Source organism: Cynocephalus volans, chromosome 10 (assembly GCF_027409185.1).
Source record: "Cynocephalus volans isolate mCynVol1 chromosome 10, mCynVol1.pri, whole genome shotgun sequence".
Lineage (NCBI taxonomy): Eukaryota > Metazoa > Chordata > Mammalia > Dermoptera > Cynocephalidae > Cynocephalus > Cynocephalus volans.
Genome location: NC_084469.1, coordinates 131673567 through 131689566, shown reverse-complemented (window position 1 = coordinate 131689566; position 16000 = coordinate 131673567). Strand labels below are relative to the sequence as shown.

The window sequence follows — 16000 nt, the reverse complement described above, 5'->3', positions numbered from 1 at the left end:
CCCACATCCCTAAGCCCGGGGCAGATGATAGGGTCCCTGGGCCAGGGCGGCCGAACCTAGTTGCCTTCGGGGCAAGGTGCGAAGAACCGGTGTGGGGGTTGCACAAATGTCCCAAGAACTGCCCGAGACTCACTTCCCCTCTTCGTGCTTTGACTGGGGCGCTCAGCAGTGACGAGCGCCAGGTCACGAAAGCTCCAGGATCGGGGGTAGGGGCTGCGCAGCCTGGACTTGGGCTCCCCAGGCCTGGGCTGGGTACACAGTATCGGAGCTGGGTCCGCTGGGTGGGCTGCTGAGAGCCAGGGAGCCAAGCTGCACATCGATCGATGATCGATGCACTCGGCGCGCAGTGAGGTCCAGGAGGCTGGGCGGGGCGGGGCGTGAGCTTCGACTGGGAGGGACGCACCTGACGGCCAGTTCCTATTGGCGGGCCGCTTGCGGTAGGCGGGCCCTAATTAGCCGGGTGGTGCGCGAGGCTGCCGGCGGCCGGGTTGAGCGCGTCGCCGCCTCCCCGGCCTAAGAGTCAACCCTGAACGCTGAACCCGCACCTCGGACCTGCAGCCGCTGTCGCACGCCATGGGTCTCCGCCTTTGCCCCTACTACGCGGTCTTCCTCCCGGGTGGCCTCCTGTTTCTTCTGCTGCTGCTAATGCTGTTCGCGGACCCAGCGCTGCTGGCTCAACGTCACCCCCCGGTGGTGCTGGGTGAGGCACGCGTCCGGTGATGGGTCCGTCCGCCTGTCGGTCCGACAGGACGGGGGTGCGGGCGGGGTTGTGTTCCTGGTCTGCATCTGTTTTAAGCACGGGATGGGGGAGCACATGGTGTCTGTCTTGTCACTTGGGTCGGTTTGTCCACCTCCCGCCATGCTGGGCGCGGGTGTGGTCAGCCTCCCACCACCTGACCCTGTAGAAAATAAGGGTGCGTTACCGTCAGGTTGTCCATCGCTCCACCTGTCCACATCAGTCCCTCGCCTTATCCCCATTTTTTAGCTGGGAAAACTGAGGTCCTTTGGCCCCACTCATGAGGGCTGGTGGCTGTGGTGGGTAGAATGGCCTCAGAGTTGGTCTCCGCGTTGACCTGGGCTTGGTTAGGAGGCAGTCATCCTGAACCCTTCCCGCCGTGTATGTTTTAGAAGGCGTTACTGAAAGGAAGGTCTTTGAGAAAAGGATTGCTCTCCTAGCTGGCCACCTAACACCCACCCCCGTCCCCCACAACTTATCAAATGGACGGCATTGGGCCTGAGGAATGAGGCCTAAGGGAAACTGAAGATGGCTGAAGACAAGGGAAAGGGTTAGGACAATGGCCATGAACAGGCATCAAGGAACATGCCTGTACTCTCACTGCTGCCAGACCTAGTTGGACTAGGTTATGTTGGGGCTGGGTGACCTCCCCTGGCCACCCCTCTTTGGTCACAGCCCTGGAAGCTGTACAGGAGCCACACTGTTTCCTTTTGGTGATGGGCAGGTATAAGACCTCTGCCTGGGGGACCTTGGGTGCCTTGTTCAGGCTGTCACTCCTATTCAGAGCTACTGTGCTGGTGGCTAGTCAGGACTCCTGAAGCAGAGGCATACTGAGGCATAAATTACATACTGAGTCTACATGATCCCCATGCTCATTCCACCTAGAGTATTTTAATGGAGATGATGCAGATCACAGAAAGGTAGGGTAGAGTTGGCAGGCAGTGTGATTCCAGGGGGCCCCACCAAGATTTCTGGGCCAGGAAATGCTCCAGGGGGATGCTGAGCCCCGGTTCACCACGGGATTTGGGCCCTGCCTTCCCCAAGTTTGCAGATGAGACTAACAGTGATCCCCAGAGATGAGGCCTGTGCTGGGCAAGCACAGAGAATCCATCCTTCTAACTAGCCTGGATAAGTGGGTGTCAGGGAAGGCTTCCTGGAGTATATAGCTGGAGCTAAAACCAGGAGAGAGTTCCAGACAGAGGGAACTATGTATCAGAGGGAAGGAAGTGAGCAGTCCAGGCTGGCTGGAATCAAGTGGGGGGAGGAATGAATTGTACAGGGCTTGTGACTGTTTGGGTCATCTGGACTTTATCCTGGGGTGCCTCAGGGAGACATGGGTTGGCCTAGGGAGTTCTGAACATGAAGAGTGTGACATTGGGAAGCTTGTGGTTTGTGGCTGGCACACAGCCTTTTGGCTTGGATTGGTGCTTACTGCACTCAGTAATTCATTCAGTCTTTGGTTATCCTACATCACAGCAGAAGCGTTAACCCTGGGAGATCACATGTTGGCAGTCAGTGGACAAGCTGCTCCTGGGCACAGAATAGGGGTCTGACTTTGACCATCAGAGGATCAGAATTCTCTAGGAGTGGGTCCTGAATTGGTGGTGCAGGAAACAACATCCAGAGAAGTGATACAGAAGACCCTGGGTAAAGGGAAGGGGCCATAGGCAAGGCCATTTCCACCTCTTCAAGCCTTGGTCTCCTCATCTGTTAAGTGGGGATAATAAGGATATGTACTCAAGTATTATTTGAGGTAAAAGGCATGTGGATGGCTCTTGGCCTAGTCCCAGGCACAGAGGGGCTTAGGAAGTAGCCACTGCTATTTTTAGAGGCCACACAGCCTGATCAGGGCAAGGGGCATCTGGGAAAAGAGATCTGATGACTTCCTCTTTCAGCCATTTCCTCTTTGGTGGAGACAGTGACCTCTGTACTGGCCTGCCCAGTCCACAGGCTTATCATCTAGAGGCTATCATGCTGGGGACTCCTTGCTTCTGCACCCGTATTGTGAAGGGAGATGAAGGCAGGCGCCACACCTGCCTCCCCATGACTCCCTGAGGACACTAGGATGGTGCACAGGGAGATAGTACCCTTTGCAGGGCTGGGCTCACAGTTGGCACCCAGTGAATGCCCAGTAGAGTCAAGTGATGGCTGTTCACTCAATGATCATGTATCCTAAATGGGGATGTGCCTAGGAGGTGTCAAGAGCATGGCATGTGAGAGCAAGTGAGCCCTGAAAGGTAATTGGGAGTAAATAGACTGTGAAGAGCTTCGAACGCTGGGCAGTGAAGCAGTGGGGATGGGTTTGGGTGTCACAAGGGCCCAGGGCTCTGTGTGGCTGAAAAAGTTGGCTGAGGTGGAGAGAAGTCATCTTTGGGGCCTGGTCACACCCACCCCCACTGAACTGTGGCTGGAATGGTGCTTTGTTTCAGGGTAGCCATCTCCCAGCCATGCTAGGCTCCCTGCCATGCTAGAACCCTCCAGATGTTCTGCACTGTGGAACCTTACTGGACTCTGGCCTTTCGCAGGGCTTGGAGACCTCAGTAGACTGGCAAAGGCCATTGCAAGCTTCTCTCAGCTGTGTTTCTGTTCATCACCTTCCTCCCACAAACCTGTCCTGGAATACCTTCTCTGGATTCAATTTTGGCTGGTTAAGTGGCCCAGTGCTCTGTCCTGTTACCTACTCCTTCTCTCAGGGTGAACAAGGCCCTGCCTTCTCTGTTTGTGGCCTGGGATGGCTGTGAGTGGAAGGCCTTTGGGTTCAAGCATTGAGGGTGTATAACTAATGACAGGGCTATGACCTTGGCCAAACTTTGCGAGTTTGGGAGCTCAAAGGCTTTTCCAAGCCCCTCCGAGTTTGGGAGCTCAAAGGCTTTTCCAAGCCCCTCCCAGTCAAACTCTTATCCGGGTCCACCAACCACAGAAACTGTGTGTAGAGATGTGTTTGTATTTGGGCGGGGGGGGGGGGGGGCGGTGATTCAGGCCAAGATCTCATTTAATAGATAAGGAAACTGAGGCCTAGCATGGGGAGGTGACTTCACCCTGAACCCCCTAACAATAATCGAATGTCTGTGTGGATATTCCAGTGAAGATCCAGGAGATTTACTTCATCTGGAGTTGGGAGAGTGTTAGAGGCCTCCCTCGAAACATGTCAGTCCTCTCCTAAGCCCCTCACAGGGTATGTGCCTTCTCACACCATACAGCTTTTCTGTGTGAAGATGGTGCTCTGGCCTCTGAGTCAAGGTCCCCTTTCTCTGATTTTCCTGCCCCTGGCTGTGCTTTAATTTGAGGTGTGGAACTGCAGAGGTCTGCCATGGTATCCATGGCTCTTCGGGGGTCTGCTACAGACTTCAGGGTTCTTGGGGATCTCCAGGCTGCCAGACCTAGGGCTCACACATGTCCTATGCCCCCCTGCAGTGCCCGGTGATTTGGGTAACCAGCTGGAGGCAAAGCTGGACAAGCCAACAGTTGTTCATTACCTCTGCTCCAAGAAGACTGACAGCTACTTCACACTCTGGCTGAACCTTGAACTGCTGCTGCCTGTCATCATCGACTGCTGGATCGATAATATCAGGTGTGGCCTGGGACACACAGATGGGTTCTGCTCACTGATGCAGCCCAGAGAGGCCTTCAAGCCCATTAACTTCATATCCTTACCTCGAGACCTCAAGGTCACTGACCTCTCTCCTTCCTCTTGGCACCCACCACCTCCGCATTCACCCAGACAGAACTTTCTTCCCCTTCCTGCTGCTCTTGTCCCTCTCCTCTCCAGTTCAGCCCTTGCCCCTCACACCCTACATAGGCACGGTTTCTATGCCCAGCCCCTATTCATAGCCTCAACATGGCCCCCACTCCTTCCCTTGCCTGAGATGTGGCCACATCTCCCTCTACAGCTGCTTGTTCTTCCTGGGACACTGTGTCTCAGTGTCTTTGCACATGCTGTTCTTTCAGCCTGGAATCTACTTCTACATCCTTTGCCTGATAAATTCCCTCCCATTCACCCTTTATAACCTGACACTGGTCTCTTTGTGAAGTCTCTTCTGCTGCTGCTGTTAACTTCTCCTTCCCCCAGGTCACACGCATGTTTCCTGTAACGCTTATCACATGCCAAACTTTGTTTCCAAGGATGTGTCTCCAAACTGAATGCAGGCACTGTACATTTTAGATACTTTCTTTCATTTAGTTTAATAGTGACCCTGTGAAACAGGGGCTGTTTTTAAACCTGCTTTACAGATGAGGAAATCTGGAAGCTCAAAGAGATTACAAAATTGCCTATGGCCACTTAGCTTATAAGTGGCAAAACCAGAATTTGAACCCAGAATTGTGTGACTCTGGGCTGAGGTTCCCTCCCAGACTGAGGTCCCTGAAGGCAGGGACTGTGTCTCTGTTTTGTATTTATAGTATCAGTAGAACCAGGATCACAGTGGTACCTATTACATGTTTGAGATGAAATGGAGTATCACAAATCAAACACTTCTCACAGAGACACCCTAGCTGGTTCTCCTGGTACCCTGCCCTTCCCATTGTTTATGATGCCTGCTTTGTTGACTCTTTCCTCCTCTATGTGTAATCAGGGTTATTCTGGGCTGTTGATCTGCATTTCTATTTTTGTACTGGAGATGTGGCCTCAGGTACTGCCAATTGGAGGTGCTGGCTGATACTGAGAGGGGCTTGTCTGCATTCATTGCTTCTCTGACCTGTTTAGATTATTCCTCCAGCACAGATCTGCTTTGGCTTTCCAGACCATTTTCCGCACTCTGCTGGGTGGCCATTGAGATAATCGATGATTGCCCGAGAGAGAATGGGCTCCCAGGACCTATTACTTGTGTTAATGTTGGGGATCCTGTGGCTTTCTGTGGCTGTTCCTTAAGGGGGGTGGGACTCACCCCGCTTAAACTTCAGGTTCCTGTGTTTTCTTGGGCATTTTTGCCTCTTTGGTGTGAGGCGAGGCCAGAGCAGGGTTCCTGGCACAAAGCTTTTCTCCTGTCTCCCTCCCACCCATCCTCATCATTTCTCCAGGCCTTGCTGACCCCTACCTGAGCAGTCACATTCTCAGCCCTGAGGTGGGGGTCTCTCTTATCTGGTACTATTTCGCATTGCAGCTACAGAAACTATGAGATAATATGTGTGGTGGTAGAAACTGCTAAGTCTATGGTAATTTGTTACATAACAATAGAAAACTAATAAAGTGCTGTTAGGGATCCCTAGTAGGTGGCAGTCCATGTCCTATGTCATGGCTCTTAGGAATTTACTGGCCAAGCCCTGAGCATTACGGTTGCAGGCTGGCAGGTGATATGGACCTGGGGTACTGAGCAGATCATGTGGGCATGGTTTGTTCCCTTCCTCCATGGATGGTGTGGTTTGGGGGAGGCTAGCTGCTGGGTCCAAAGCCCAGAGCAAGTGGGACCCATATGTACCAACCTGGGTCTGTGGAAGGCTTTTCTCCTGTCCCCACCAACCCCTATCGTTTTTGTGGGCCTTGCCCGCCCTCCTACCCAGCTATCCACACAGCAGCCACAGGTGCTCAGGCCCCAGAGTGGGGTCCCTGTCTCATTCTGTTGTACGCTACGCTTATCATCTCCTTTGCCCTGTGATATGTGTGGTGGGTGGCAGGAGCTGGATCCATGCAGATAGAGGAATGGGAGACTGAGAAGCTAGGCTGCCTCTTGGGGTCAAGTGTGAAGTTCATGGCAGAGCCAGGACTGGTGCTTCCTTCTCCCAGCCAGATCCAAGACCTTCGTTCTGGGGTAGGTGACATTGGGGAGAAGGTAATGTTGCCTTGACAAGGGTCCTGGGGTCAGTCTTTGGAGTGAGGCTTGGTGGGGGTCCTCATTTGCATTGTGGTTACTCTAATCTGTGCTTTATAAACCTGCTTTGTTACTTTTTGGTCTTCCCTTATACATCTGATTAAACCTGGTGATGGTAAAGGAATATGGCTCAGGACACAGGACAGTACTGGGACACACCAAGCTTAGTGTTACCTCTGGATCACCAGCTCAATATTCCTCTCCTGACAGGCTGGTTTACAACAGAACATCCAGGGCCACCCGGTTTCCTGATGGTGTGGATGTGCATGTCCCTGGCTTCGGGAAGACCTTCTCATTGGAGTTCCTGGACCCCAGCAAAAGCAGTATGGGTATGTAGCCCTTACTCAGGGCCTCCAGTGGCTGGCTCTGCTGTGCTCCTAGAATTGGAGGGACTCTGCTGGTTTGAAGGGGTAGCCTGTGAGCTGTCTCTGATCAGTGTGGGCACAGAGCCCTGTAGCATTCTTCCCTATAGTAGATGTCACAGTCTCTGTGGCGGATGTGATGTGGGTGGCTGGCACTGGCTGTGTCTTCTCTAATCCTATGCACTTCTGCCTACAGGTTCCTATTTCCACACCATGGTAGAGAGCCTTGTGGGCTGGGGCTACACACGGGGTGAGGATGTTCGAGGGGCCCCCTATGACTGGCGCCGAGCCCCAAGTAAGCAGTCACCCTCATGCCCTCCCTCAGGTCCTGAGAGGCAGGTGCAAGGCAGTCATAGCCACCACAGGTCCTGGGCTCTCTCCTGCACCTGGGCCTCTGGCATCCAGCCCAGTGGTCACAGTCACCACCAGTCAGTCTTGTCCTGTCCTTCATCTCTCATCCCAGGACCTCTGGCTCTCTGAACCTTAGGAAAGATAATAACGCGAGGGGGAGAAAAGGAGCCCCTTGGTTTCCTCCCTTTGTGGGATCTGGTGCAGAAACCAGACTGCACCCACTTGGATTTTAGCAGTCTCCCCAAACCCCTAGTCCTGGGTCTGGCCTTAGAAACAATCAGTGGTTCAGGCCCCAGGACACTTCCCACCTGACCCCTGCCTGGCTCTGGCCTGCAGATGAAAACGGGCCCTTCTTCCTGGCCCTCCGCAAGATGATCGAGGAGATGCACCAGCTGTATGGGGGCCCCGTGGTGCTGGTTGCCCACAGCATGGGCAACATGTACACGCTCTACTTTCTGCAGCGTCAGCCGCAGGCCTGGAAGGACAAGTATATCCATGCCTTCGTGGCACTGGGTGCGCCCTGGGGGGGCGTGGCCAAGACCCTGCGTGTCCTGGCCTCAGGTAAGACCCTACCTGGCCCAGTGTTGGGGGGCTGGTTCTGGGAATGCCATCCTTTCTCTCATGCCATAATGTCCTCCTGGGCCAGCACCTCTCATGTCTCTTCTCCTGGGTCAGCACGCTTCCTTCTCCAGAGTGGCATTCTTTTTCAAATATCTTTTTTTCCAAAAGAGAATCTAACACTACTCCTAATTTCACCTGTCTAGTTGATAGCACTGGTAATCTGTGTAAGTTTCTCATAGCATTTGCATGGAGTGGCATGACTGTTGGTTACACAGGTACCTGTTTGTGCACGTGTGTGCACACACACACGCACAAACATACCTACATAGTGCTCAGGCCTAGCTGGCCTGATTTAATTTTGACTCATAATTCTTTGGAGGCACTTCTTCTTCCTTCTTACCCTCATCTTCACTTATTCATCCCCACCTTTGCCCCTGAGGAGGAAGGCTGGACTACAGTTTCCTGTTTATGAGTTACATTTCCATCTGTGGGCAGTAGGGAGCCTCTGTGGGCAACACAGGGAGGAAGCAGGTGCAGATCTGGCTGGACCTGCTTGCCTGGCAATCGGGAAGGCCACCCCCTTTCTGATTATTCCCAAATACACTTGCCTTTTCATGACTGTCAGAACTTTCCAGCTGCAGCCATAGGGTGGAATTTCTTGCTCTAGGAGGAAGCTTTCCTCCCTCTGCTAGGACTGGATAGAAGCCCCATGGCCTCTCACTTTGGGAGCTGTGAGCCAGGGCAGTGCCAAGTGTCTCATGAACTTTCTCCCTCAAATCACCAGTACTTTCTGACCTGCTTGGTCAACTGATACTGTGATCAGGTCAGGCCCAGTGCCTCTTCCAGTAGTGACCCTGAATTGGCTGGACAATGAGCCCATGGCTCAGACATTCAAATATAGTAAGGACTCATCCACACCCTCCTACTCTTTCCAGCCTTGACCTGGAGGGATAGATGTGGGCACTCCCTAGTTTGGACAAGGAGCTGTGGTGGAGTTTGGGCTCCATCATATTTCAGAGTTTCCCCTTGAGTCTGCTTAGAGCTTTGCCTCTGATGCTGGGAAACTGTTCTGTCAGGCCCTGGCAGTCCAGGAGTGGGGGTGTCATGTGGGGAAGAGGAAGTCTATGGACCGGTAGGGGCTTCCCTTTCCTTAGGGGTCCTAGAGCCAGGCCCCAGCAGGCAGAGCTGGGGTTCTGTGGTCAGACAGACAGGACTCCCTGCTTTTAGATACAGGATGGAGTGATGAATGACCATGGGGCCTAAACAGGTCCGAGGCCCCTGTTCTCAAGTGCCAGCTTACTGCATGGAGGTCTCATTGGTTGGTGGATGTGTTTGTGCTGTTCACATTTCTGTGTGCGAAGGACTCTGACTCCATCTACAGCCTCCCCTCCTGCCCTGTCTCCAACAGGCCTGGCTGCCAGGTCAGCACACAGGCAGGTGGGTGTGATAAGACCAGGGCTGCCTGAATGCTGGGCTGAGCTTAGGAAAAAAACTGTGACCCCTGTTTGATGTAATAAAAGACAAAGAAGAACCATGTCTGTGGGCTGTCAAACTGCTGATTCACCTTAGACAAGGTCAGTGCCCACAGGCCTGGTGATACTGTTCACAGATAAGGCAACATAACAAATCACCCTGTGGGTAAGGGCTGCCAAAATCCCTGGTGAGGAAATGCAAAAGAAGCAAAACAAGTGTGTGTGTCCCAGAAGTAGCAAAAATAAAGGACAACAATAAAAGCCATGATGATAACAGCATAGAGATGCGCAGCATTGACTGGGTCACTGGCTGGGGGCCAGCAGGGGGTCTCTTGGTGAACATGGTGCTGGGCCACTTGCATTTTTAAGCACAGACTGCCAGAACCCTTTTCCTGCAGGAGACAACAACCGGATCCCCGTCATTGGGCCCCTGAAGATTCGGGAGCAGCAGCGGTCTGCCGTCTCCACCAGCTGGCTGCTCCCCTACAACTATACTTGGTCCCCTGAGAAAGTGTTTGTGCACACACCCACAATCAACTACACACTGCAAGATTATCAAAGGTTCTTCCGGGACATTGGCTTTGAAGATGGCTGGCTCATGCGGCAGGACACGGAGGGGCTGGTTGAAGCCATGATGCCTCCTGGCGTGCAGCTGCACTGCCTCTATGGCACTGGTGTCCCCACACCAGACTCCTTCTACTATGAGAGCTTCCCCGACCGCGACCCTAAAATCTGCTTTGGTGACGGCGACGGCACTGTGAACTTGCAGAGTGCTCTGCAGTGCCGGGCCTGGAGCAGCCGCCAGGAGCACCAAGTGTCATTGCAGGAGCTGCCAGGCAGCGAGCACATTGAGATGCTGGCCAATGCCTCTACCCTGGCCTACCTGAAACGTGTGCTCCTTGGGCCCTGATTACTGTGCCAGGTGGGGATGCTGGATGGATTGACCATGGGGCTTCTCTTGGTCTCTGGGGCTGTCATGACCCACGAGTTTAGCAAAGCGTGTGACCAACCATTCAAGGTTTTGGGTCTTGGGCTGTGAAGCATCTGCCATAGGGAAGTGCTGTCTCTTATCCTCCCTCTGTGGCAGTCAAGAAGGAAGAAATAAGAGTCTGGATTTGAGACATCCTTGATGGAAAGAATGCTGCTGATGGAGGAATTGTCGTGACTTCGGGACTGGTTCTGCAGGTGGATTGGCTGGCATGTGGCCCCAATCCCCAGTTCCAGGGCTATGCATTTCTTCTACCCCTATGGCCTTTTCACACTCGCCCACTGGGCCATGGCCCCTCAGCCTTCCTGTTATGGATTTTACTGAGCTGTGGTCCCTGCCCCCATAGGTCCCAGGGATAGGCTCCTGGCCCCTTGGCCCCTCGGGTGACTCTTCCCACACACTGGTTACAGGTAGGTCTGCCATTGGCCATGGGTGGCTGGAGCTGCTGGCTACCCAGTGGCCTAGCTGGTAGACAGCCTGACTGGTTTCCTGGGGGCAGTCCAGTAGTCCCTGCAGGCAGGGGCAGTTTGTTTTGTTCTGTGTAGGTCCCAGGTCCTAAGGCATTTACTCCACTCCTACCTCCCTCACCTCCAAGAGCAGCCTAGCTCTGGATTAGGCAACAGATGGTCCCCCGGTTCTGGGACCATGCCCCAGGGGCCCTGATCACTTCGATTGAGCTGTTGGCCCCAGTACTGAAGCTGGCTTCCTTTGCCCTGGAACTGTGGTTCAAGAATGAGAGCAGAGCCCAGTGCTGTGGCCTTCTAGGTACGCATGAAGAAAGGGAGCTCAAAGAGGTAGCTGAAGCTGCTCAGAGCTGCCCTGAGTTGCCCTCTTACTAACCCCATCACCGCATTGCCAGCTGCTCTAAGCTGTCTCCAGTATCCAACGGGGCTGGCACAGGGCGGAGAGGCAATGGGGCTCCTGCCCACCGTTCCCAGAACCTACTTCCACTGGGCAGCTGAGTGGTATTTTGTTTGCAGGAACTAGCCCCAAAACTTGGGTGGGTCCCTGAGAGATTCAGGTACCTTGGGGACTCCCTGGGGGTGTTCTGTCTGCTCCAGGGATGCTGCATCGGTCTCCCTGTGATAGCATGGAGAGTTTGGGCCTGCCTTGCTGGCAATGGGCTCCAAGTGGGTGACTGGCTATCCGCCAAGACTTGAGTCCAGCCTCTAGGTTAGGGTCCCAAAGGACTGTGCTGCTCTCCCACAGAGTTTCTGTGGAGATGAGTTTTTCCTGTTATGTACATGCCCAGCATCTGTCTCTTCCTTTGTTCCTGAATGGTGGGCTCTGCCTGGGGTTCTGAGCACGCTGTACCTCGATTCTGACAATAAAAGTATTCTGGATGCTATAAGGTATCCTGGCCTCGACTCTGTTCTGAGTATGAGGGAAGGGAGGTGGAGGTATGAGGGAGCTAGAGAGGCAAATAATCAGGGGCTGGGGCCTTGATGGATTCTCTCAGCACCAAAGTATCGTTCCTGTGCCCTTCTTTGGGCTTCATTCTCCTGTCTTCTCTCCTGGAATCCAGTTCCCCATCTGCGACTAAAAACCAGAACCTGAAACATTCCTATTGGAATAGGACTCCTTCCTTCACCTGCTCCTTCCTGGTCAGCAGGCCCCACTTGCCACCTCAGAGCTGGGGGCAAGGACAGTCCTGCAAGTCACCCTGGCTGGACTCCCCTTCCCAGCCTCTGTCCTCCCTCAGCTTACAGGTCTCAGCATCCTTTGAACCTAGAGGTCTTTATAGGATGACACCCTTCTCTTTGCTTCTTCAGCTCACCTGCCTGCCACCTGTCCTTCTTTGGGGACAGAGAGAGACTGAGGAAGGAAGAGAGACTAGACTGAGACTGCTATGGACAGAGTCCAAGATGGACAGAGATGGGCAGAGACAGGGACCTAGAAACTAGGGATCAAATGGTGATGGACAAAGACAGAAAAACATTCATAGTCCCAGTCTGAATTTTGTGGTGTAGATCCCAGAGCATAGGGCCAGTGTGGGTGGTAGAAACTTCAGTTTATGTCTCCTTCATTGAGCCCCATCAGCCTGGATACCAGGCTTTGATACACTCTGGGCCACTAGAGGGTGCTCAGAACCCTCTGACTGCACCAGCTGTTAGCCAAACCTGGAGGAAAAGGGTGGCCCAGAGAAGGGGTGAGGGTGCCTGGGGATACACAGATCCAGCTGCAGCACTGGCTTCAGTAGGATGACAACATGAAAGGGGGCCTCAACCGCAGGCCCTGCTCAGCCTGATTCCCAGCTCAGCCCTGACACCTACCCACCCATGCCACCTCTGTGGTAGCCTCACAGCCACCCACTAACCCCTGACCTGTTTCAGCCCCACTGCCACCCTCGGTTTCACTGCTGTAGCAAAAGGGCATGAAGTCAGAACAGGCTTCAGGGCCAGAGGACCTGGGTTCAAATCCCAGTTCTACCAGCTCTAGCCAAGTAACCTTGGGAGCCTTCTGACCTCCCTGAGCCTCACTTACCTCATCCAAAGAAGGGGGAGAAATGCAGCTGTTGCAAGGACAAGTGGACTGGCTGCAAGTCTGCACGTGTCCAGAGCTGTCCTTCTGCCCAGCCAGGGAGGCCAGAGGAACTGATACAGGAGGCAAAACGTCAGACTCCATTGATCCGGATATATACATACACTTTCACACTTAGGGAAGGTGTTACAAGCAGAGGGTACAAGAGCAGCGTGGGGGAAGTCTCCTTTAGGACTGTCATCATCTCAGGCCCAAAGGCAGGAGGATGAAAGGGTTTTTAGGCAGGGAGATACAAAGTCATTCCAATCTGGTATGCAGGCGCTGGGGGGAGGGGGGAGGAAGCATCTGGTGTGCTGCCCATCTCTAGCTGGGTCACTAGGTTGGGGGAACAGGGTTTTGGGTGTGGTCTGGAACCAGAGGATGTGCAGTTGTGGACACATGGCTGGGGGAAATGACCCCATGGCCCAGGAGAGAGTAAGTACTTGAGGTGTGGACAGGAACCCAAGGGGGAGGGCTCAGGGGCTGATGAGGTCAAGAGGCCCCGGACAGAGCCCCAGAGCTGCCAGAGGAAAAGGAGCCCTAGAAGGAAATGGAGGAGGAGCAAGAGGGCAGGAAGGTGCAGTTCCCAGAGGAGGGGTGTCAGCAGGGTCAAGCAAAATGAGGACAGAGTCCCAGGGAGGACTGGGGTTGGCTAAGGGAGCCAGGCAGTGACTTTGTGTCAGTGGGGGCCTCTATGGGTGTGTCTGAGATGTGAACGTGGAGAGGACAAGTCCTGGTTGTGTGTGTCTTCCTGGGGTCCCCAGGCGGGGGTCGGCAGCATCCTGGGTGTGGAGCTCCTTGTGTGAGCTGTGCCGGGTGCCCTGGGCATAGAGCCCGGGCCGAGGGTCAGAAAGAAACGGTATGTGGGGGCCCTTTAGAGCTCCTGGCGGGAGCATTCCAGTATGGTGGGCCTCGGGGGCCCCGTGTGACTCCAGAGCGGCGAGGGTGGCTGGGCCCAGGTCAGGTCTCGCGGGCCCCGGCGAGGCCGGCTGGGGTCTGACCGTCCACTACACGCAGAGCCTGGGCCTGCTCGCCCGGATCGCGGCGGCCACTGGGGTCCGGAAGCGCCGCCGCCAGCGGAGCCCTGTCCCGACGCGGGGTGCGCTGTCGCGATCCGGCGGCGAGTGACGTGGCGGAGGCGGGGCCTGAGCGGCCGCGGCGGCCGTGGCGGCAGGGGACAGAGCATCCTGGCGGCGCCTGGCCTCGGGAGGTAACGGGCCGGGCCTCGGGCGGGCGCACCCGGGAGCGGGGCGGGGGAGCCGGGCCGGGGCCGCGTCCCGTGGGGCCGAGCTCTCCGCGTCGCCGCCGCGTCCACGTGTGGGGTGCAGGCCGGAAACGGCGCGAGGCGGGCGGACGGGCCGGGGCCGGGGCAGCGTGAGGGACGCTGCGGGTGACGAGAGGGTGACGCTGTGAGTACAAGAGGGAGCTCGAGCGTGGTCGGGAGACCCCGAGTGTGAGACCGAGTGTGTGGGAAGGACTCGGGGTGTGTGTAAGAGAGACCCTGAGTCTGATGGTGACTTTGTGAGTGTGAGAGACGCTGTGAGGGTGACGCAGTGAGTGTGAGGGAGGCCGTGTGTGTGAGAGAGAAAGAGAGAGAGAGAAACCCTGGCTGTGAGGGTGCCTCTGTGCGTGTGAGACCTTGCGCGTGAGGGTGAGACAGAGCGTGTGAGACCCTGCGCGTGAGGCTGAGACAGAGCGTGTGAGACCCTGCGCGTGAGGCTGAGACAGAGAGTGTGAGACCCTGCGCGTGAGGCTGAGACTGAGCGTGTGAGACCCTGCGCGTGAGGGTGCCTCTGAACGTGTGAGAGACGACCGAGCGTGTGAGAGACGACCGAGAGTGTGAGGGAGAATGTGTGTTAGAGGGGCTGTGAGCGAGAGTGGCCTTGAATGTGAGACTGCCAGTGGCAGAGCCTGTGGGAGATGCTCCTGGTGAGAGACTCGGATGGTAAGGAGAGCCTGCCATGTGATGAGCGTGAGACAGCAGAAGCAGAGACCCAGGATGCGGGACTGGGGCTGTGAAGGCGGGAAAGGAGCTCCTGGGGCTGCTACGGGATGTTGTCTAGTGGCAGGTCTGGTAGAGCTGGGTGTTGGAGCAGGGGAGAGGTGTGCTGGTGGTTATTATGGCTCTTTTGAGGGTCTTCATATCCTAACATCTCGTTTGGTCATCTCATGCCATACATGTCAGGAGATAGTTGTGAACCTTCCTGGAAATTCTTCACTGAGCACTAAGCAGATAGTTTGATCACCATGTTGTGCAATGGTCAGAATAAATAAGAATCAGTATTTAATTGGGCGGATGCTTTTGAGTACCTCTTGTATTCAAAAGTGCCCTGGGCTATGTGCTTGGTGACACAGTTAAAAAGAATTCACTCTCTGCCTTTGATGGCGGAAACGTCCAGGACCAGCTAATCTGGCACCGCCCTAGCAGAATGCTTAGCCCTCTGGGGCCTTATCTCTGAGAGCTGAGAGATTTGAAAATCTAGGAGGAGCAGACTTGAAAGCCTGTGACTACTTCCTGAGATCTCTTTCACCTACTTTTGCATGCTGTGAGGCCCTTTAGGAAACTTCCCAGGCTGCCTACATTACTAAGGTCTCACTGTGGTTGTGCACTGATGGCTTTTGCTTCCCAGCTTTGCTCCCAGACCGTCATCAAGTTGTTAAATTTGATTTGCCTTTCCTGGCAAATATGTGGAACACCGCAAGCCTGATTTTCTCCTATCTTCCTCGCCTCTTCCTCCTTCCCTGCCTGGCTATGGACATGTTTTCATTACAGACCAAAAGTGTATACCAGTTATGTGACTGATCTCCCTGGGACTTCTTGGTAGAGGAAATTTCGTGACCTCTCTGCTTCCTGATGTAGTCTCTAGGATGTGGATACGTTTCTACAAAAGTTATGGAAACAGTGCTCATGGGACCTGGGACTCTGGAGCAGCAGCTGCCTAGACATGCATGACTTGAGATGACAAGGCTAATTCTCTGACAAATTTGGCCTGGTTGCTTCAGTTATACACCCCTCCCTACCCTGCCCCCTACCCCATGGGTGTGAGGGAACTTCTCAGTAATCGACAGATGCCCCTGGCAGACATGGAAAATTAAGATTTTACAAAAAGAATTAGCGGCCTGCTGCTTACTAGGTTCATCTTATTTTTTAATTTATTTTTATTTTGGGGGTGACTGGCTGGTATAGGGATTGAACCCTGGGCCTT

The 16000-nt window shown here is 54.5% G+C and overlaps 2 protein-coding genes across 4 annotated transcripts in view; both read left to right on the top strand.

Moving 5' to 3' along the window:
- Nucleotides 1–465: 465 nt before the first annotated feature.
- PLA2G15 (phospholipase A2 group XV) lies at nt 466–11625 on the top strand. 2 transcript variants are annotated; one of them, XM_063112621.1, is made up of 6 exons: nt 466–700; nt 4151–4307; nt 6751–6869; nt 7099–7197; nt 7590–7814; nt 9685–11625. In XM_063112621.1, exons 1-6 carry the CDS (start codon nt 574–576, stop codon nt 10194–10196), a joined length of 1239 nt encoding a protein of 412 aa, XP_062968691.1. In that variant the 5' UTR covers nt 466–573; the 3' UTR covers nt 10197–11625. The 2 variants fall into 2 exon arrangements, with proteins under 2 accessions (XP_062968691.1, XP_062968692.1); XM_063112622.1 differs by having other exon boundaries at nt 7715–7814; nt 9685–9891.
- Nucleotides 11626–13932: 2307 nt separating this feature from the next.
- The window catches only part of SLC7A6 (solute carrier family 7 member 6), a 40190-nt gene continuing 38122 nt past the window's right edge, over nt 13933–16000 (top strand). Inside the window, exon 1 of one of the 2 annotated variants that reach the window (XM_063112939.1) lies at nt 13933–14004. The gene's annotated coding sequence lies outside the window, so the exon portion shown is untranslated. Of the gene's footprint in view, nt 14005–14130; nt 14204–16000 lie in introns of those variants that run through there. The other variant, XM_063112940.1, reaches the window with a different exon arrangement.